The 23,207-nt window shown below is 40.8% G+C and overlaps 1 protein-coding gene across 1 annotated transcript; it reads left to right on the forward strand.

Moving 5' to 3' along the window:
- Positions 1,971 to 22,612, forward strand: LOC102186151 (zinc finger protein 347-like). Its single transcript, XM_013971617.2, has 5 exons — positions 1,971 to 2,125; positions 5,860 to 5,918; positions 6,053 to 6,099; positions 11,640 to 11,766; positions 17,760 to 22,612. The coding sequence occupies exons 3-5, from the start codon at positions 6,085 to 6,087 to the stop codon at positions 19,451 to 19,453; spliced, it is 1,836 nt and encodes a 611-aa protein (XP_013827071.2). The 5' UTR covers positions 1,971 to 2,125; positions 5,860 to 5,918; positions 6,053 to 6,084; the 3' UTR covers positions 19,454 to 22,612.

Here is a 23,207-nt window from a genome sequence, read left to right on the forward strand (position 1 = left end):
AGATAACATATTAAAAACCATAGACATTACTTTGCGGACAAAGGTTCGTCTAGTCAGAGCTAAGGTCTCTCCAGTAGTCACATGTGGATGTGAGAGTTGTACCATAAAGAAGGCTGAGTGCAAAAGAATTGGTGCTTTTGAACTGTGGTGTTGGAGAAGACTCTTGAGAGTCCCTGGGACTGCAAGGAGATCCAACCAGTCCATCCTAAAAGAAATCAGTCCTGAATATTCATTGGAAGGACTGATGCTGAAGCTGAAACTCCAATATTTTGGCCACCTGATGCAAAGAACTATCATTGGAAAAGACCCTGGTGCTGAAAAGATGGAAGGCAAAAGGAAAAGGGGACGACAGAGGATGGGATGGTTGGATGGCATCATTTGACTCAATGGACATGAGCTTGAGCAAGCTCCAGGAGTTGGTGAAGGACAGGGAAGCCTGATGTGCTGCAGTCCATGGGGTTGCAAAGAGTCAGACATGAATGAGTGACTGAACCCTGTCTTCTACTTCAAGAATGGCTTTGGATAGACTGAAATTTTATGCCGAATGACAGAATTTTAGATACAAGAAGTGAATAATGATAGATATGGTAAGAGGAAGTCTGGAGGGTGAGCTGTGTGATTTGATGCATCCTCTGCCCCTTCTAAATCTATGAACACTTAGTCTTTACTGTCCTTGTAGCAGTATGACTGCTGAGTGACCAAGAATGGTGAAGGTTTCAAGTAAAACCCTTTTCATTTTTAGATTTTGTCTGATTTTCAGCAAAATGTAGTCTCATATTTTCCCTAATATTAGCTACTAGTTAAATGGCCATCGTAGTTTTAATAAAAATTAATTTCTGCAATATCCCATTTCCACCTAAAGAACAAAGAAAAGGTGAAAAGATGTGAGGGACAGAACATGTCTGCAGTTTGTTATTTATCCTGAGAGTATAACATGCAATGAGAAATGCTTATTAAACTTACTGCGATAATTATTTCAGTCTCTGTAAGAATATCATGCTGTGCAAATTAAACTCACAGTCATGTAAGTCAGGTATATCTCAAACTGGAGGTGGGAGCCGATGTGATTTTAAAAGGCAAGTAAAACACTTGAGCAAAAAGAAGAATGCAATTTATAAAAATTTTTTAAAAAATAATGCATTTTTAAAATGTATTGCAGTGATTAGTGACAGAAATTACTACATGCCATGGTGCTCCAGTCTCAGATGCTAGGTTATGTCCCTGAGGCTCTGGAACCAAGGCGTTGAGTTAGTCGTCCTGCCAGAATGAGGATTATAGAAAGGGAAAAGTATTCTGTAAGATGTCGGTGTGAAATGGCCCATTCTTCAGTGGGAGACTTTCATCACTCATTCTAATTTTGTAATACTGAAGAGCATGTCAAGTTCTGGTTTCCCTAAACTGTTCGGTTCAGTTCAGTCGTGCCCGACTCTTTGTGATGCCATGGACTGCAGCACACCAGGCCTCCCTGTCCATCACCAACTCCGGGAGTTTACTCAAGACACGTCCATTGAGTCGGTGATGCGGTCCAACCAACTCATCCTCTGTCGTCCCATTTGCTCAAGTGAATTATAATTGCCTCACAGAGTCGGACACAACTGAGCAACTTCACTGGCACAGCAACCACTCGGAGTCGCACTTTTCCAACCACCCAAGTGTTTGCTCCTCGAGACCACAGCGTGCGAGCAACCTGCTGGCAAAAGCAGGTTTTCCCGTAACGATTCTCCACTTGTTAGGAGGAAACAGATTAGCTTCCCACCAAGGTAGCCCACACGGCTGTACGCTTTTACTCCCAAAGGTTCGAGACAGCAAGGTAACAGCACATTCGGGGCTCCTGGGAGGCGCCGGGTCCCGCCTGCCCTCCGGGGGCTGGGTTCACACGCGGCCCGCACCCGCCCTGAGGCCGACGCCCCGCCCAGCGCCGCCGGAGGGCCTGTGTCCAAGTCCGCGCGTGCGCAGTTGGTTACGGAAATGGAAGCGCGGAGCGCCGAATGAACGTTGAACCGCCGCGGGTTAAGTGTCAGCTTTCTGAGTAAATTCCTGCTGCGCCTCCTCCGTCACTCAAACCTCGGGAGCTTTGGAGTGACTAGATACCTGACATCTCAGCACTTGGCCCTTCCACCCCCAGGTAAATCCAGAAGTCCTCGTGCAGGTCGGGTGTTTGGGGTTTAGATTCGTCCGGAGGTCGGTGCCTCGGCTCTTCTGCCTTCAGTCCAGGTAGACGCCGCCTTTAGCTACATTTTCTGGCTGAAAAACCCGTTAGTCCCTCCGCTCCCCAGTTAAGCCCTCTTTTGCCAGGCGGATTCGCGCCTCTCTCCTGCCAGCCCGCTTTCTGGAGCCCTGGAGGGCAGCGCTGGCCTTCCCGCCCAGGGAGAGGCCCCGTCCTCCTGGCGGGACCTGGTGAAGCTCTTTTGTGTCGTTGGTGGCGGTGGAAGGGGTCGCCGCCGAGCTTCCACACCACAGTCCTTTCAGTCCCAGTGCGAAAAAAAAAAAAAATCAGTGAGAGGCAGAGTGATAGATAAGTGATTTATTAGAATAGGAAGTTTGTGAGTCTTACAAGTGGGCAGCCGAGAGGATGCAAAGCCCAGAGAACTTGCTGGGCTACAGCTTTATCATCAGAGGGCAAGTGGCGTGGGGTGTGAGGTGGGGAGAAGACTTTCCTCGTCTTTCTTGAGTAGATGTCAGCCTTCCTGCATCAGTCCCACCAACAGGTTGGGCAGGGGAGTTTTTTGTTGTTGTTGTTCCTACCTGGTCAAGCTAGCTTCACAAATTAGTGCTTTTTATGTGTACACAGAGCGTGTGGTAATTTACTGAGCTCACTGAGCAGGGTGTGGGGCTCATGCCACCGTTGTTTTATTGTTTCAGGGTCCTCTTGAGCATCTGTTGAATAGCTTTGTTGCTAAACAAGCCTGCTTTCTTGAGTAATCATTAACTTGCAGGAGTCTCCGGTATTTATTCTACTGACAATCCCCTAGTTGGATTAACTAGTTAATCACCTACTTTGTCCCCTCACTCCCGTCCCTATCTCTGGGATTCAGGACAGCCCGCCCCTCTCCTAAGACTCCCTCCTCCCTGCCATCACCTTGGTCCTCCCATCTCCTGAGGCCAGTCCTTCTGCCTAGCAAGCCTCCCCTTGTAATGGGAGGTGACCTGAGCTAGCTTTGTGAAACACAGTGGTCTTCTGTTCCAAATTCCATATGATGGAAAAAGTTGTTTTTTTTTTTTTTTTTCCTGTTAGCAGATGTCTTACTCAGCACTGGGGATCAGAGGGCTCAGGAGAAGCAGATGATGAGCAACTGAGAGAAAAACTGAGAATGAGAAGAGGATGAGGGAGAATCCATAGGGATAGAGACTGTGGCTGAGGGACTTGTAAACAGAGTGAAATGAAAGATTAAGCATTGAAAATAGCAGGTGAATAAAGATGTAGAGTTTTTTTAAAGTTGAATTCTCCAGGGATGGGAGATGTCAAGTTTAAAAAAATGCAAAATGTGAGGTTTGCAGGTAAAGTTTTGTTTGGGGCAAAATGAGGACTGCAGTCCAGGAAACAGCACTTCACATAGCTCTGAGAAGCTGCTGCAAAGAGGCAGGGGGAAAGGTCAGTATACAGAGTTTGGTGAAGGGGGATTACATGCAATCAAGCACATATTTTTTTCCAGAAGTTTTCTACTACTTTTGTGACGCTTTGCTAATCACAAGGAACAGTCATCACCATGGAGGACTTTAGTGCTTTTCTAGATATGGGGAAATACAAGAATTGGGCTCATAACATTGGCTCCTGAAAATACCTATCTGAAGACCTCATCTGTCAGTTTCTCCCCCAGTCACAGATGCCTCATTTCTGCTCTCCACTGTGAACTCCTTTCAGGAGGTATTGAAGGTCAGCAGCTGCAGCAGCGCATGAATTAACCCTTGTAGAGGTAGACAGGTAGATTATTATTGTTTAGTTGCTAAGTCCTGTTTGATTCTATGTGGCCCCTAGCACTGCAGCACACCAGGCTCTTCTGTCCTCCACTATCTCCCGAAGTTTGCTCAAACTCACACTCATTGAGTCGGTGATGGTATGCAACCTTCTCATTTTCTGTTGCATCAGGGTCTTTGTTGATGAGTTGGCTCTTGCCATCAGGTGGCCAAAGTATTGGAACTTCAGCTTCAGCATCTGTCCTTCCAGTGAATATTCTTGGTTGACTTCCTTTAGGATTGACTGGTGTGATCTCCTTGCAGTCCAAGGGAGTCTCAAGAGCCTTCTCCAGGACCACAGTACAAAAGCATCAATTCTTCGGTGCTCAATCTACTTAATGGTCCAGCTCTCACATTCAAACATGACTACTGGCATGTGGGTAGATGGCAAGTGCCAGTTTGTAGCTCCCAGTAACATAGAGGAGCCTTGGATCAGCGGTGGGGCAGGGGCACCGAAGGAGGGGCGCTTCACACAGAGTGGGGTGAGAGGATGAAAGAGCTGGACACTTGGGCTGCAGAGCAGCATGGCGCTGGGAGAGAAGGAGGATCAAGTGTGACCACAAGAGGAAGCGAGAGCAGGAAGGATGCATCACCACCTGGGGAATCAGAGAGGGGGGAGAAGGGGAGTGGAAGAGGGAGAGAAGGGGTGTAACTGGAGGGCAGAGAGGGAGCAGCGAGGGGCAAGAAAGAGGCAGAAGCACAGATGGAGGACCGCCAGAGAGGGTGCAGAGACCAAGCATCTCGAGGGGAACAGTTTACAGAGTGGGCAGGACAGGTGTCAGGGAAGAAACAGGAACAGCAGGAGAGCAGAGGGGAAGAAAAGAGACAGATAAACCGACTAAAATGGAAACACCTAGTAGAGCAGGTGGGTAGTGGAAACTGGATGCAGATGGATGGTGAGTTGTTCGTTGTGGATAAGTTGTGATATATGATTTATTTTAGAATGTAGCAAAATGTCTCTAATTGTACAGATGAGGATGAGAATAGCAGAGCTTGTGTCTTGTGCATTCTGTAATTCTTCATATCAGAGGATAACTTGTATTTGCAAGCCCTGTTTAGCCAGGGGGCTGCTGCTAAGTCACTTCAGTTGTGTCCAACCCTTCGCGACTCCATGGACTGTAGCCCGCCACGCTCCTCTGTCCATGGGATTCTCAAGAATACCAGAGTGAGTTGCCATGCCCTCCTCCAGGGGGTCTTCCGACCCAGGGATGGAACCTGCATCTCTTAAGTCTTCAGCATTGGCAGGCAGGTTCTTTACCACTAGCGCACCCCGTGATTTGATTCACTCAGTTGTGAGGCGCCCCCTTCCCTTTGCTTGACGTGGGGCACAGGAGTAGGAGAGGACAAGTGGGGCAAGAAATGATTTAGTCTGTCACTGCATGGTGCCTTTTAAAAGGAACATTGAGGACTTTCCTTGTGGTCCAGTGGTAAAGGATCTGCCTGCCAAGGCAGGGGACACAGGTTCGATCCCTGGTCTGGGAAGATCCCACATGCCGTGGGGCAACTAAGCCCGTGTGCTGAAACAAGAGAAGCCACCACGATGAGAAGCCTGCACACCGCAACTAGAGAAAGCCCAATCACAGCAACGAAGACCCAGCATAGCCAAAAAATAAGTAAATAAAAAGTCAAGTTAAAAAAAAAGGAACATTGAGAATGCTCCTTTTTGTGATGAGCCTACTTTTCTTTCTTATATCTTTACATGTAATTCTTTTTGTAGCTTGGAAAAATTTTAGTTTATTCAGTTTCTGCTTCCCTGGAAATGATCATTAACTTTTGTTAATAAGCTTTGGTGCTTTTCTATAATCAAATCATTCTTTAAATAGTAATATAATTGTGAAATTTTTAGAACACTGATACCACAAATATTAGATGATAAAAATTCATTCTTTTGAAAATGTGTTTCAGGTTTCTTGGAGGCCTGCTTGCTTTCTCCTCTTTTCCCTTTGTACTGGAAAAGCTCTTTGGTATGTAATAATTTTAGACCTTTTTGGTTGGCACTCGGTAAAGTTGTTAATGATCTTTTATATTAACAGACAAATCCTAGTTTTACCAGTTAGTCTAATATTTTGTTTTCTCCCTTTTTGTGTGTCCTGCTAAGAGGAAGAGGAGGAAACAGAACAGGAGTCAGGAATGGCTCTTTCTCAGGTAAAGTCATATTTTCAGCCTGTCCTTCAAATGTCCTTTTTTGGATTCTCTATTCTTCCCTGGCTCCGAAGTATCCTGGCTGACACTTGTACATTCATCTTCTTTTTCAGGAATATTTTAGCTGTTTGCTGGTTCTTGAGATTCCCTATGAATTTACGAATAATTTTTTTTTTCTTTAACTGCAAAAAATGGCATAGGAATTCCTTAAATCTGTATACTATGCCTCCTGCAGTGGAAGCCTGGAGTCCTAACCACTGGACTACCAGGGAAGTCTCTCTTTGGGTCTTTTTTTTTTTTTTTAAGAAAATTTTACAATGAAATCTTATTGGCTTGATTTTTGTAGTTTGCTATTTCCACGGAAAGAAAATGTTATCTGTTTTTAATCAGCTCAACTGCCTCTTAATTTCCATTGAAAAATTATAGGGGTATACCAGGTCTTGCTAGGTTGCAAATGAAGGAATTTTTAAAATCATATATTTTTATTTGCATTTTTTAATGTTTATTTATTTGGCTGCACTGGGTCTTAGTTTCGGCATTGCAGGATCTTCAGTTTTTGTTGCAGCATTCAGGTTCTTTAGTTGCAACATGCAACTCTTCATTGCAGCGTGTGGGATCTAGTTCCCTGATCAGGGCTGGAACCTGGACCACCTGCACTGGGAACATGGGGTCTTAGCTACTGGACCATCAGGGAAGTCCTGTACATTTTTTTAAAATTTATTTTTAATTGGAGGATAGTTGCTTTGCAATGTTATGTTGGCTTCTGCCATACAAGAATGTGAATCAGCCATGGGTATACATATATCCCCTCCCTTGGGAGCCTCCCTCCCACCCTAATTTGGCCATTTTAAAAGCATAAAGTTCCCACTCCAGGGTGTGTTTCTATTTATATATATCTCCAGGGACTTTTGTTTTAAAGTTCAGTACTTTTCAGTGTAGAGGCCTTACACCTACTTGTTTGATCTTTTTCCTAAGTTTTCCATAGGATTGGTCTCTCATTTTCTGTCAAAATGGTTCATTGTGTGTAGATAGAAATGCAGTTGATTTTCATGTGCTGATATTTTATGCTGCAACTTTTCTAAATTTTTTCAAAGATTTTATTTTGTTATTTATTTATCTTTGACTGTGCTGGGTTTCCTTGGCCGCACTGTGTTTTTGTTGCTGCAGCCAGGCTTTCTCCAGCGCAGGCGGCACAGAGCCTGTTCTTTAGTTGCAGTGCTCAGGCTTCACAAGGCGGTGGCTTCTCTTATTATGGAGCACATTTGAACATTACCTTGTTAGCATGTGAAATGAGTGCAGTTGTACAGTAGTTTGTACATTCTTTGGCACTGTCCTTTGGGATTGGAATTAAAGCTGACCTTTTCCAGTCCTTTGGCCACTGCCAAGTGTTCCAAATTTGCTGGCATATTGAATGCAACACTTTCACAGCATCATCTTTTAGGGTTTGAAATAACTCAGCTGGAATTCCATCACCTCCGCTAGCTTTGTTTGTAGTAATGCTTTCTTAGGCCCACTTGACTTCATGTTCCAGAATGTCTGGCTCTAGGTGACTGACCACACCATCGTGGTTATCCAGGTTGTTAAGACCTTTTTTGTATAGTTCCTCTGTGTATGCTTGCCACCTTAATCTCTTCTGTTTCTCTTAGGTCATTGCCATTTCTGTCCTTTTATTGTGTTCATCCTTACATGAAATATTCTATCTCTAATTTTCTTGAATAAATCTCTAGTCTTTCCCAGTCTCTTCTTTTCCTCTATTTCTTTGCATTGTTCACTTAAGAAGGCTTTCTTATCTCTGCTTGCTGTTCTCTGGAACTCTGCATTCAGTTGGGTATGTCCTCCCCTTTCTCCTTTGCTTTTTGCTTCTCTTCTTTGTTGAGCTCTTTGCAAGGCCTGCTCAGACAACCACTTTGCCTTCTTGCATTTCTTTTTCTTTGGGATGTTTTTGGTCACTGCTTCCTATACAGTGTTACAAACTTCTGTCCATAGTTCTTCAGGCACTCTTGTTTACCAAATCTGATCCATTGAATCTATTCATCATCTCCATTATATAATCATTACGGGATTTGCTTTAGGTCATACCTGAATGGCAAGTGGTTTTCCCTACTTTCTTCAATTTAAGTCTGAATTTTGCAATAAGTAGCTCTTGATCTGAGTGATAGTCAGCTCCCTGTCTTGTTTTTGCTGACTGTATAGAGCTTCTCCATCTTTGGCTGCGAAGAATGTAATCAGTCTGATTTCAGAATTGTCCATCTGGTGGTGTCCATGTGTAGAGTTGTCTCTTGTCTTGTTGGAAGTGAGTGTTTGCTATGACCAGTGCATTCTCTTGACAAAATTCTTTGTTAGCTTTTGCCCTGCTTCATTTTGTACTCCAAGGCCAAACTTGCCTGGTACTCCAGGTATCTTTTGACTTCCTGCTTTTGCATTCCAGTCCTCTGTGAGGAAAGGACATCTTTTTTTGGTTCTAGGATGTCTTGTAGGTCTTCATGAGACCCATTTTACTTCAGCTTCTTCAGCATTAGTGGTTGGAGCATAGACTTGGATTACTGTAATATTGAATAGTTTGTGTTGGAAGTGAACAGAGATCATTCTGTCCTTTTTGAGACTGCACCCAAGCGCTGCGTTTCAGATTCTTCTGTTGGCTGTGTGGGCTGCTCCATTTCTTCTAAGGGATTCTTGCCCATGATAGTAGATATAAGGGTCATCTGATTTAAATTCACCTGTTCCTGTCCATTTTAGTTCACTCTTGCCATCTCCTGGTTGACCATGTCCAATGTACCTTGATTCATGGACCTAACATTCCAGGTTCCCATGCAGTATTGTTCCTTATAGCCTTGGACATACTTTCATCACTAGACACATCCACAACTGAGCATCATTTCTGTTTTGTCCCAGCTGTTTCGTTTTTTCTGGATTTATTAGTAGTTGTCATCCACTCTTCCCCAGTAGCATATTGAACACCTTCCAACCTGGGGGAGACAAGATTTAGGGAACACAAGCCTTCCTCACACCCTAGTTTTATCAGAGACTCTACCTTTGAATCACTGTTATAAAACCCTTCATCAGATCCTCCTGGGTTGATGTTAGATGTGTACATATTTATAATTATTATAGCTTCTTGGCAAATTTACCCTTTTCTCATTTCATGATGTATTTTGTGTCTCGTGTTAGTTTTTTTCCTTAGGTTATTCTGTCTGATATTGTGTAGTAATTCCTGCTCTCTTAAGGATTGGATGTCTTTTTTCATCCTTTTACTTTTTGACTTAGATTTGTGAGTGTTCACAGTTCCAGCTCTGACATGCCGTATGTCTTGCTCCCACTCTGTTTTCCTCTCGTCACTTCCTCTGTTGGTCCCTGCTCAGGCACACTGTACTGAGGTGAAAGGCAGGACCCATGGCCAGCCCCCTTAACTCCACTGTCACTTCGGTACGAATTCATCAAGTGTTTCCTTCTGATCATGATGTTTGGAGAAATATTCTTTCTTAATTACAATATATTTTTTCCGTAACTTTTCTAAGTTCAAGTCAGTGTTGTAGAAGTCAATGTTTTAGGAGTCAGTGTTTACAGAAATAAATACTGTGTTTTAAATTGTATTTATATGTAGGTATTCCATAGAAGCTGTAGTTAACGTTTCCTGCTTTTTTTCCTGTTGGTACCATTTAGCACAGGTGACTCTTTCGTTGTTCCAAAAAATGCTGAAATTCACATATATAAAACTGATGATAAAAAATCATGCAAAAATATGTCCAGAGGGGATGGCCAGTTAATTCCCTATATTTTATATATAGCATTAAGTGTGTATATTTATTCCCAACCTCCTGGAAGTCTCTTTAACTGTTGTCTCAAATTTTCTTTATGTTGATTGATTTATCCTCTCTATCCTTATTGTTTACTTATTGCATACTGAATCCTGTACAGACTGTTGGGAGTAGAATAGTGAATTCTGTGAACTCACTCCTTTCTCTTAAGGAATTTCAAGCTAGTTAGGGAATACATAGGGGTGTCCTGTCCCTCCTGGTTCATTTGGGTCTTACCATTCTAGTACATTCTTGATGGCATCTGACTGCAAACACGGAACTCTCCTGTGCGGGCCAGGAACAACCCCCAAAAATGAGGGATGGGGGCTTCCCTGATGGTCCAGTGGTTAAGACTCTGCACTTCTACTGCAGGGGGGCAAGAGTTTCATTCCTGGTTGGGGGAGCTAAGATCCTGCGTGCCATGCCGTGAGGCCAAAAAAAAGAAAAATGAGGGCTGGGTGGGAGTAAGTAGATAACACCCAAGCTCCCTCACCCCTCTGTGGAGGCAGTTCTGAGATTGTTTTACAGACTCTGAGATCATGTCCATCCGCATAGATCTCCAGTTGCCCATGGCTGCAACTTTCTCTTCCTCACTGGAACTTTCTGGAATGTTCCTTTTTGGAATGATGCTACTGGATATTTCTGGAATGATCTCTCAGATTATTTGCACTTGAAAAAAAAAAGTCCCTAGACAACATCTCTCATTTCAGTTATTTCTGCATTTGTAATACACATTTGTCCATAAGTTAGTTCATGGATCTGCAAATCCATGGTTTTGATAAGACATCATAATTTTAAAACTATGTCCTGCCTTTTTTTGTAGCTGAAATTATATCATAAATATATTCTGTGGCCTTGCATTTTTTCCTACACTCTCCTGTTCAAGGTTCAGATAGCAGTAAGATTGCTAACATGTTATGTGTATGTGTTTGTGCACCCACGTCTGTAATGATCTTTCATTGCCTTCCGTGTTATTTGCTTTGACCTTACTTCAAGTTTTCTCAGGGAACCCTCTATCAGTGTGCTTCTAGTGCTCTTCTTTATTTTTTTTTTCCTAATGCTCTGCTCTTACTTGAGTTTTTGCTTCCTTATCTTGAGTTCAAGACCTCATTCTCCTTAATTGAGGTTCCTGCTCTATGATTACTTAGCTTCTTGAACTAAGTAGAGTTTCTCCAGATGTCTCTGTAGGATGGCATATATCTTTTTCTACTGAGCTATGATGTTGATTAAAGAAAAGTTCATAGCCATAAAGCATTTAGAGTATTGCTTAGCATCTTTGAAGTATTCGAACACCTTTAGTCATTGTAATCATAGTTTAAGATTTTGACCTTTTTTTTAAAGCACGGTTGACTCTGTCATTTCTGATTCCATCACTCATAGTGTAGCTCATCTAGATACTGAATAGCAGTCAGTGTGTAACAAACACATACTCTAACACTTCTGGAGAAACTACTCATTATTAAATCTTATTTACATGTATTGCATGTAATGTCCACAAAAATGGACATTGATTTACCTCCACATGGGACATCAGTCATCCTCCACATTGGTTAGAGGTTATCATAATCTCTGGGTAAAAGCATAAGGAATTAAAATTAAAGGCCCATAATTTCCTCCAAATAGCTTTGCATGGATCTGTCAGAATATTACTTCAACTGAGTTCATCCTTACCCCTCTCTCCTCTTCTCCTTTTGTGTGAAAATAAGAGCTCTCCTCATGGCCCCTTGGTGAAATGTGTTTTCATTTCAGGCACAGCTGACCTTCAAGGATGTGGCCATAGAGTTCACTCAGGAGGAGTGGGAATGCCTGGACCCTGCTCAGAGGGCCTTGTACAGGGACGTGATGGTGGAGACCCTCAGGAACCTAGTCTCCTTGGGTGAGGATCACTTCCCTTTGAAGTTGGGATCTGCCCTGGGGTATCTCTGCATTTCCCACTGTGTGCCTCTTGGGAGCCCCGGTTTTACTTGACTGATCTGAAATCCCTGTTGATTCAGACATGAAGAGCTTCAGGACACAACCTCAGGAATTTAAATCTACCTTTTCCTCTGACGATCTGCCCACTTCATGATACATCAGGAGTTGTTCCAGAGCTTTTGTAGTTGTAAAGCTCAATGGAAAACTTTTAACATACCCATTTTCCTGTTTCCTACCCATGTGCTTTTGATTCAGGAGTTTTAGGAAAAGAGCTATGTTTCTTCACATTATTCTGTTACCTCTATATTCAGAAGGAGGTAAACAGCAGGTGAATTTTGAAAATAGTTTTCTATTCCTCTCTGTATTCCCATCAATCCTCAGTTGAGCAAGGGACTAGGATTCTGGCAAAGCCACAGCAAGTCATGTGTCTTTCCTCTTAGGTGGAGGTATTTCTGTTTCTTATTTGAATATTTTACCCACCTTGTAACGAGACAAAAAAGAGTCCTGGTCTGTGGAGGGTATGCCTTTGAGGGTATAACAGGTCATATCTTGGAAGGGCCGAGGGGAAGCTTCATTATTAATAGTGTGTGCAGACTTTCCCCTCGTCAGAGAATTCTATGGAAAGTACAAACATTTACTTCTTCTTCTTTTTTTTTTTTAAACATTTACTTCTTATCTGAACTCTCAGAGGGAATTTTTCTTCTGTGTAACTTATCTATGGGGTGGGTTTACTGGTTGACAGATTATTTTGAAAAAAAAAGTAGAGACATTACTTTGTCAACAAAGATCTGTTTAGTCAAGGCTATGGTTTTTCCAGTGGTAATGTATGGATGTGAGAGTTGGACATAAAGAAAGCTGAGCACGGAAGAATTGACGCTTTTGAACTGTGGTGTTTGGAAAGACTCTTGAGAGTCCCTTGGACTGCAAGGAGATCCAACCAGTCCATCCTAAAAGAGATCAGTCCTGGGTGTTCATTGGAAGGACTGATGTTGAAGCTGAAACTCCAATACTTTGGCAATCTGATGCAAAGAGCTGACTCATTGGAAAAGACCCTGATGCTGGGAAAGATTGAGGGCAAGAGGAGAAGGGGACGATGGAGGATGGGATGGTTGGATGGCATCACCAACTCAACGGACATGGATTTGTTTGGGTGGACTCCGGGAGTTGGTGATGGACTAGAAGGCCTGGTGTGCTGAGGTTCATGGGGTCGCAAAGAATCAGACATGACTGAGTGACTGAACTGAACTATTCATCATATATTGTAATCTTTTTCCGCTGCTGCTGCTGCTAAGTCACTTCAGTCGTGTCCAACTCTGTGTGACCCCACAGACGGCAGCCCACCAGGCTCCCCCATCCCAGGGATTCTCCAGGCAAGAACACTGGAGTGGGTTGCCATTTCCCTCTCCAATGCATGAAAGCAAAAAGTGAAAGTAAAGTCACTCATATAGAAAATAACCACTTCATGCTATATTGATATGTTCTGCATATTCTATGATACGAAATAAGAAATATCCCCAGAGACCGGCTGATAAATCTTTCTGGGTGTTTTTCTGGTTTTGAGCAATGTCACAAAAGCCTGTCTCAATGGCATTGTGACAGTGATGTTCACATGTGCAATAACCATCCCCTTACATTCTCAGCGAGCAGTATAGGGATTTCTCTTCAGGATAACACTGTCCAAGTTCCCATTCTCGTTTGTGAGGCTGTTTTGTAAACTGTTACTGATGCCATCTTTTGGTCACCTGTGTGTCATTGCTCTTTTACATCAACAGCTAAGTTTAAAACATCTAAATTATACTTTCAATAGGAACCATAATTCATTTTTTGTTTATTAGCCTGTCCTTCCCCCATTGGGTGGTCCACATCCTCTTGTTGAACATGGGGATCCCCTTGGACCACATACACAAGAATTTATTTCTTATGCCACTGTTGTATGCCACTGGTCTTTGTGCTAATACCACACTGCTTGGATTAGTTTAGGTTTCTGAGACTTTTAAAAGTAATTGTGAAACCTCCAACTTTGTTCTTTTAACCTTGGTTTTTCTGTTGAGTGTCTCTTAAAAAAAAAAGAATTATTTGGCTGCACCAAGTGTTAGTTGCAGCATGTGGGATTTAGTTCCCTGACCAGGGATGGAACCCAGGTCTCTTGCATTGGGAGTATGGAGTCTTAGCCACTGGACCACCAGGAAAGTCCTTCAGTGTCTTTTGAGGTTGCATTTGAATCTTAACAATGGATTTATCTATTTAAGACACATGTCAGGGTTTTATTAGGGATTGGGTTAAATCTGTTGATTACTTAGAGGAGATCGGGGTTGTTTAGGGTGGTATGGCCTTGGACTGTTGATCACTTAGAGTAGTATTTACACCCTGACCATGTTTATTTCTAGTCCATAAACTTGAGATGTCTGCATTAATTTGTGTCCTTTGGGATATTTTTCAGTGGTTTTTAGTTCATAGAGAATATATCTTTGCCTTCTTCTGTAAAATTTTGCCAAGTACTTTAGTTTTTTAATAATATTTTAAATGGAGTTTTCTGAATTTCCTTCATGATTTTTTTTATTGTTAATATATAGAAACAGTATTGACTTTTGTTTGTTGGTTTTGTATGTTGTTGTTTTTCTGAGTTTATTCTTTTTTTTTTTTTTGCCAACTACTCAAGGTGTGTGTGTGTGTGGTTTTTTTTTTTTTTTTTTTTTGCCTTACCGTGTGGCTTGTGGGATCCTCATTCTCCCAACAGGGATTGAACCTGGGCCCCTGACAGTGGAAGTGTGGAGTCCTAACCACTGAACTACAGGGAATTTCCTGGGGTGTTTTACGTATTCGAACATTTCATTTTTCAGAAGAGATGGATTTCCTTCATTTGCTGTTGGGATTGGTTATATGTGTTTTTCTTATATCTACATGTTCTTGGTAGGAATTTCCGTAGTTTTTCTTTTAGAAGTAGTGCAAACATCTTTGTTACATTCCTGGTCTTAGAGGCAAAGGTTTAAGTCTTTCCCCATTGATTATGATATTAGCTGTGGGCTTTTATTACATGTCCTTTATTGTGTTTAGGTCACTTTTTTCTCTTTCTAGTGTTTACTGAGTGTTTCTATCATGTTTTTAACATTTCTGCCTGAGGGAACCTCTGGGAATGGGGAGACTTGTGCCAGTTAACTCTCAATGCAATGTAAGAAGGAGGAGGGAAGTTGAAGGCCAGGAAATTGTCATGAACTTTCCTATGTTTTTCCATCTAGTGTTTTAGGACAAGCATTTCCTTGGGTGCTGCCTCTTCTTGATTGGTTTGGTGAATTTTCCCCAATTGCTTTTTGTTTATTGTTTTTAACTTGGTTCCCTCATGGGTAATGGGTGCCTATGGTTTACTGTCCTGCTGACATCACTCCCTCATGGTTTGGTTTTTCTTTGCAGAGTTTGTGTTAAGAAAATTTAATGATATGACTTTCAGTATTTAGACAGGCTATCTAAGAACTACTATCATGTTTAATAACAAGGGATGTTGATGTAAATATTTTATATAACCAAAGTATGTCATGTAATTAATATTTTAGTTAGTAACATTTTTTCTTTCTTTACTTACTTAACTATTATGATCATATCCTGAAATTGCTCAGGCTTCGGCAAACACTTTCTGCTGTCTTTATTTCCCCATACAGGGTGTTCTCGCCTAGCCAAGAGATCTTCATTCCAAAATCACGATCTCCCTCCTTTACTTTGCTCTCTTTGTGTGTGCGCAGAATGAACTGATTCATCTCCTTCTGATAGTCTTCTCCTGGTTTTCACTTCTGCTTTCTGCTAAGATCATTATTGCACAGTCTCCTGAAATATTTTGTATGTGTTTATTGAACATATGCATGGAAATACAGTCATTGGAATATTCAGTTTGCATAGCAAATAGTATAGTAGACTGAAAGTTAATTTCCTTCTGCAGTGTTTAAATCTCATGTGGTTCTTTCCCATACTCATACTATAATTCCCCTAGTTAAAAATGGGCCAGTAGTATACTATTGCTAAGCCAGTTCTTTTAAGATCAATATTTTAATTGTCCTCACACAGTTATAATCACAGATGTGCTCCTACATATGCGTATACCCTGAGCTCCACTCAGTCCCTTTCTCAGTTCTGACCTTTCTTTATATGGTCCCTTGGAGTGGATGAAAAGGTTGTTATTTCCTAGCATTTTAAAGTTATTCTCCTGAACTTCCCAATTTCCACTGTACTCTTTCACCCACCCCTCCACCTTCCACATTACTCACACTGTAAAAATAACACCTCTGTATACTGATCAGCTTTCTCATGACCCAACCTAAATCACTGTGTGCAGCTGTGACAACTCAGAAACCATTTCCAGGAGGGGTGGCTGAATCCCCTTAGTAGTTACACAGCCCACTTCTTGCAACTCCCTTGAAGCTTTCTTCTAAGCTTCTGGTATTTGTTGCAGTATTTTGTAATATACTGCTTGGGTAAGGGTCATGTTTAAGAATATATTGTCTCAGTCTCTAGGTCACAGTCCTCATCATGGTTCTCACTACTTTCTGTGTCAGTTGGGGTCATGTACGTAAATCTGTGATTCTACTTTCCTTACTTGAAAAATTGTGATAATTATACTCAAGCCTTTAAAAAGAAATAGTATTTCTTTTGTCTTTAGGTTTTTGTGTTTGTTTTTTGGCCCCACTGTGCTGCTTGTGGGATCTTCCTTCAAGGAATGTAACTTTGGTCCATGGCAATAAAAGTACTGAGTTCTAACCACTGGACTACTCTTAAATTCCCAGAAATAGTGCAGTTTTTATATTAAGTCAAAATGTCTTTTGTGTAAAAAGATACATGAATAGTCTAGCTTGTTTATTATGCTACCCCTTTTTTGCATTATACATTGTATGCTTTTCTTTTCAGTTTGTTCTCAGCAATATGGTGTATCAACCTAGTTAAAGTAAATTCACAAATTGCTCACTCTTTATTACATACATTTTGGAGCCAAAGAACTGGATATTTTAGGGCACTGCAGAATTAGGGAATTGCTCTATTTAATGGCTGTCAATATAAATGGAGAGTATTTCATTTACTAATCTTTAATTTTGACTTACAGAAGGTGGCCTTTCTGAATGTTTTATGCTGCTTCATGGGTACATAGTTTTACAGGAAGTACTTAGAAGAACATTTTGTTTTTAAAAAAACTTTTTTATCATATGCACCATTTTCTCTATTCTTTGTTTCCCAAGTTGAAACTACCACTCATTGAGATTATTCATTGAATAAGTTAGTTTTGGATTATTTACTGTTACAGTAGATTTTGTCTGGTTTTTAGCATTCATTTGTATTAAACAAGTATGCCCAATATATGTATAATATTCTTTTCCCCTCAGTTTTGAAGCACCAGTAGGTATGTTTACTGCTAATTGGTATGTGCTTTGGTGTCATGGTTGAAAATTACACTTTCTTGGATTGGTAACCAAAGTTTCTCCAATGTGAGTGTTCTTATTATAGGTTGTTTGAAAGTTTGTTGTTGTTGAGTTGATAAGTCAGTTCTGTCTCTGTGCGACCCTGGGAATGCAGCACACCAGGCTTCCTTGTCCTTCACTGTCTCCCAGAGTTTGCTCAAATTCGTGTCCATTGAGTCAGTGATACTAGCTAACCATCTCATCCTCTGCTGCCATTTTCTCCTTTTCCCTTCAGTCTTGCCCAGCATCAGGGTCTTTTCCAATGAGTTGGCTCTTCCCATCAAGTGGCCAAACTGTTTGAAATTTAGGTGCCCTAAAATTAAGTAATATTATCACAGATCAGTTTACCTTTAGTAAAGAATCATTCCATTTGTGTTTGAAAGGTTTTTATATCATGGTTGGCAATTTTCATAACTCCTTTTTGTGTAAGTACTAGTTTGGTGTAATATCATGTTTAACATGAAATATTTATTTATGAGTTATAGTAAGTGAGATACTTACAGTTTTTTGTATCTTGTAGATATCTCTCATATACTTGTGATCAAGAAATTACAACTAAATGAAAAAACTGATAGAGGAGAAGAATTCCAAACAGTGATACTGGGAAGACACGAAAGGAATAAAATAAAAAATTTTTACCTCAGGGAAATCCAGGAAAATATATATGACTTTGAGTCTCAGCCAAGAGATGAGGCAAGAAATTACAAAGTAAAGCCTATAACACATGACAAAAATCTCACTGATGAGAGAGAGGAGCACGGTAGAAGTATTGCAGGAATCAAGCCTATTGAAAACAGGCTTGCATTAAGCTTTTGGGATGACCTGCATGTTTACAAAAGTGAAGAGAAGATTGATGAATTTAATCAAGCTGGCAAGAGTATCAATATTAGTGCTTCATTTTCGCTACTTCAAGGAATTTCTCTCCTTGTCCAAACCAACCTTTCTAATTCATATGGGAATGATTTTATGCATCCTTCAATACTAACACAAGACCAGGGCACACACATGGAATGCCCTTACAAATGTAATCAGAGTGGCAAAACCTTCCATCAGGGCTTGAACCTTACCCAACATCAGTTGATCCATACAGAAGAGAACATGTTTAATTGTGATGTGTGTCGCAAAGTCTTTAGTCGACATTCAGACCTTGCCGTTCATCAAACAATTCATACTGCAGAGAAGTCTTACAAGTATAACAGGTGTGGCAAAACCCTTTACCATGGCTTGCACCTCACTGGGCATAAGATAATCCATACAAAAGAGAACTTATATAAATGTGATATATGTGAAAAAATGTTTACTCAAAGTTCATACCTTACAGTTCATCAGAGAATACATACTGGAGAGAAACCATACAAATGTAATGAATGTGGCAAGGTGTTTAGTCAGAATTCATACCTTGCAAAACATCGCAGAATTCATACTGGAGAGAAACCTTACAAATGTAATGAGTGTGGCAAGGTCTTTCATCACAAGGCCAACCTTGCAAGTCATCAGAGACTTCATACTGGAGAGAAACCTTACAAGTGTAATGAATGTGGCAGAGCTTTTAGTCAGAAAGGAAACCTTGCAAGTCATCAGAGAATTCACACTGGAGAGAAACCTTACCAATGTAACGAGTGTGGTAAGATGTTCAGTAGTAGATCAACCCTCGTCAGTCATCAAGTCATTCATACTGGAGAGAAACATTACAAATGTAATGAGTGCAGCAAAACCTTTTATTTTGGCTCACATCTCAAACAACATAAAATTATCCATTCAGGAGATAAACCATATAAATGTGACATCTGTGGGAAAGTGTTTGGTCAAAATTCATACCTTGCAGTTCATCGGAGAATTCATACTGGGGAAAAACCTTACAAGTGTAAAGACTGTGGCAAAATCTTTAATCACAGCTCGAACTTCAAGAGACATCAGATAATCCATACAGGACAGAAATTATGTAAATGTGATATATGTGGCAGAGTCTTCAGTTTTAATTCATATCTTGCAAGGCACCGAAGGACTCATACTGGAGAGAAACCTTACAAATGTAACGAGTGTGGCAAGGTCTTCAACCGGAATTCAAGTCTTGCAATTCATCAGAGAATTCATACTGGAGTTAAACCTTACAAATGTAATGAGTGTGGCAGCTGCTTTAGTCGAAAGGCATACCTGGCAAAGCATCAGAGTGTTCATACAAAAGGGAAACCTTTCAAAAACAAAGACTGTTGAAAACCTTTCATTAGATCTCAACTATCACTCCACACCAGGTAATACATACAGTGGGGAAATCATTTAACATGATATATGTGGGACTGTCTTCATTCATTCAAAATTGACACTGTATATTGGGAAATTCATAGGGGATTGAAATTTGCACATGTCATGAGGGTGGCAAAGCCTTGCCATTACATAATCTGTACTAGGCCGAAACTCTAGAAATATGTTGAATGTCTCAAAGTCTCCAGTCCACAAAGTCTCCAACCTTAACATGAACTGAAGTTTCATGTTGGAGAGAAACCTGACAAATATTATGATGAGTTTCAGAAATCCATCAGTGTACTTTGAAACCTACCTTTCCATCAGGTAATCCACATTGATGATGAACATTAAGGATGTGTTTTAATTTATCTGATGTTGTCATCTTAGACTTCATTGAAAATATCATCTTGGAGAGAGAAATCAGATAAGTATGTTTAGTTGACCTTAGATAAGGAATTCATTCACCAAAGATTTCTTTCTGGAGATTATTACCTCACAAATGCCAGGAATGGGCAAAACCTTTACTTGGGGCTCACATTCTATGCATCATCAAATAATCTATGCTGGATAGAACATTACAGATGTAATGAATGGGGCAAAGTTCCAAATTAGTGCTCACTCATGACTTAATATTAGAATATTTATCCTAGAGAGAAACCACACAGATATAATATGTGTGGCAAGGATTTTATCCAAAGATAAGATGTGGGAGATACTGGAGTCCCTTAAATGCAACAAGTGTGGCAAAATCTTTACCTGGAGTTCAAGTATGAGGCAACAATGGAGAGTCCATTGAAGAGAAACCCTACAGACATATGAGTAGAAGCTTTATCCTAACTGCACAATTCACCAGACTTCTCATATATGTCTTTTGAGAGAAACCACACAAACTAATATGTGTGCTAAGGCTTGTACCTGAAGATGAAACCTCAGAAACATAGAAGATTTAGTTTGGAAAGCAACGTTTCACATGTAATAAATGTAAAAAGTTTTTGTCAAGTAGCTCCACTTTTGATGTAATGATAGAATTCATACAGGTTAGAAACTATAGCAATTTACTGAATGTGAAAAGAATTTTATGAAATGATGCATCCTGAGGTTTCATCACAAAGCTCATGCTACTGGGGATAATCCTTACAAATGTAATGAATTTGGTGAATTTTTCACACAATTCTTAAATTAGCCTACATATCAGAGAATCCATAGTAGGAATAAGTTAAGGCTTTAGTTCTCCCAAGAGTAATATGAGATTGTTATGTACTTCAGAGTCATTAGAAGTCACAGAATGTTAAAACTTAGGAAATGACGTGTATATCACATACAGAAGAATATATATGTAAATAGCCAAGTATCTGTGAAAATGTTCCATTGAGCTTTCTTGAAGACCACATTACTATTTGTCTTTCAACCTTAATTTTGAAGTCTGTTGCTCTTACACCTTCATTATAGGCCTTTGATGATGGTCTCTGGGAAGGAGTCAGTAAGGTGAAGGAGGTGGCTTCATTAGGTGTGGTTCATACACATCCATGTTCCCTGGAAAAACAAGGACCCTGAATTACCAAATTCAGTAGTGTGTCAGTTAGCATCAGGAAGGGGCTCTAGAGAATAGTGTAAAATTGCTGTTGCTCATCCTGCTTGTTATGTTCATGGTCCATGGATTGATCACAGTGGACAGAACCCTCTACTGCGTGACTGTGAGCAAAGCAGTAAGGACATTAAGGGGCTTGACTATTCATAAGAGGAAAGGGACAGGTTACTAGGGATGGATTATGTGGTAGGAACAGTGCCCAGAACACGTTGGTTGTTTTCTCTATTGCATGGGAATAAGTATTATTTGCATCTGTGTGTTTTGTTTTGGCCACACCATGTGGCATGCATGATCTCAGTTCCCTGGCCAGGAATCAAGCCAGTGCCGCCTAGAGTGGGCACACAGAATCTTAGCTACTGGACTGGCAAAGAAGTCCCTGCATCTGTGTTTAATAAGACATTCTTCTTAGGAATTGAAGGGAGAGCAGTTTATCGGAGAGGAAAATTTTTATTACTTGGTGAAGCTTACAGTTTGAACTTCTAGTTTGTCTCAAAGGAAGGCGCCCTCAGGCTTTAAAGAAAAAAGTTTGTCCAGATAGGCTGAAAAAGAAGAGGTTTTTCCTGAGTATTAAAAGGTTTCAGTAGTCAAATAGCAGGAAAAAAAAAAAAAAAAAGGAGTTGGGAATTCCTTGGCGGTTCAGTTGTTAGGACTTAGTACTTTCACTGCCAAGCTCACAGGTTCAGTCCATGGTCAGGAATCTAAGATCTTGTAATCCCAGGAAAAAATTTTTAATGGAGTCAGACTTCATAAAACACTGAGGCAGAGCCCTCTTGCCTACCAACTTCTGTCCCTCACAAGTGTCCTATATTAATAAGTCTACTTCTTGCCTGTCACTTTGCTTCTTGCTGAATTCCTTCTGTGCTGAGACACAAAGAACCTGAGCCTCAGTAAGTCCAGGCTCCAGATACTGAAACCCCCACCAGGTGGGAGACACTAAGCCTGCTGCCCGTCAGCATGTAGAACCCAGAGCAGTTGGAGCCAGATATATGATGCTAACTGCCACTTACCTCACCACCAACCAATCAAAGAGTTCACGAGCTGACCACACCCACTTTGAGCCATTACTATAAAACTCCCTACCCCCTCTTGTTTGAGACACACAGTTTTGAAGGCATTGGCCCACTGGGGCCCGTTTGCTTGGCAAAGCAATAAAGCTGTTTCTTTCTACTTCATTCAAAAAGAAGGGGAAAAAAAAAAAAAAACAAACAATGCTTATTTCTTAAATTCCTGGCTTTCTGACTTGGAAAAGCACATTTATGTTCATGCTAATAATTTATTAACATTTCTTTTCCACAGCATACACATATTCTGTTGTTTAATATGATTCTTGAAGATGCTTGTAAAACTAAACTGTTGGAGATATTTTTACCCTAGTTTAGTAAAATCTTTGGAAATGTTTATTAGATAATATAATGAAATAGTTTACTCCAGCAATTTTCCAAGTGTTTTTAAAATTTCAGTTTCAAATTAGGCTAATATGCCATGTGTTACATCGTTTACTTTTCTAGTGTAATAAAAAGTGTTTTCAGTTTTCCTTAGCAGTATTTTTTCTGCTATGTGTATTTGTCCTGTTTTATCACAAGGGATTACTGGGTTGTTTGGGGACTCCTGTGATGTGACAATGCCTATAAGGCCATGACAGGTACAAAGTAGGTGCAGTGTAAACATGAGGAAAAACAGTTACTTTGGGGCTATAGTTCAATGAAAGAACTGGCATGGCAAAAGGGTGACATGAAATCTTTTTATGGGACACCCAGTATCCTCCACATAGAATTTGTTTGTAACCAAGAATAATGTATTTGATAAGTGATCTTGATTTTGATTTGTATTTTTAGTTGAGCTTCATTGCTTGCAGGATCTTAGTTCCCAAACGAGGGATTGAACCTGGTGTTAGGTAAAAGATGACCAGGTACACCAAAAAATGTTTAATGGGCTTTAATGGCGAAGCGCTCCCGGGCGGGGTTCCCGGACCGAACCGGGCAGGTTGAGGAAATCCGAGCACCCGGACCACGTTGGAAGTTTGTTTATATATGCACTTGCAGGGATGGCTGGGCTAGCGGATGGGGGTTTGGATAGGCTGCTGGTTCGTGGCGTCGCTAGCTGATAGGTTTCTCTATGGCTGGGGCGGGGCGGCTT

Source organism: Capra hircus, chromosome 18 (assembly GCF_001704415.2).
Source record: "Capra hircus breed San Clemente chromosome 18, ASM170441v1, whole genome shotgun sequence".
Lineage (NCBI taxonomy): Eukaryota > Metazoa > Chordata > Mammalia > Artiodactyla > Bovidae > Capra > Capra hircus.

Coding starts and splice junctions, on each gene's coding strand:
- LOC102186151 (XM_013971617.2), top strand. Junction 11,767..17,759: donor CAGGAACCTAGTCTCCTTGG/GTGAGGATCACT, acceptor TGTATCTTGTAG/ATATCTCTCATATACTTGTG.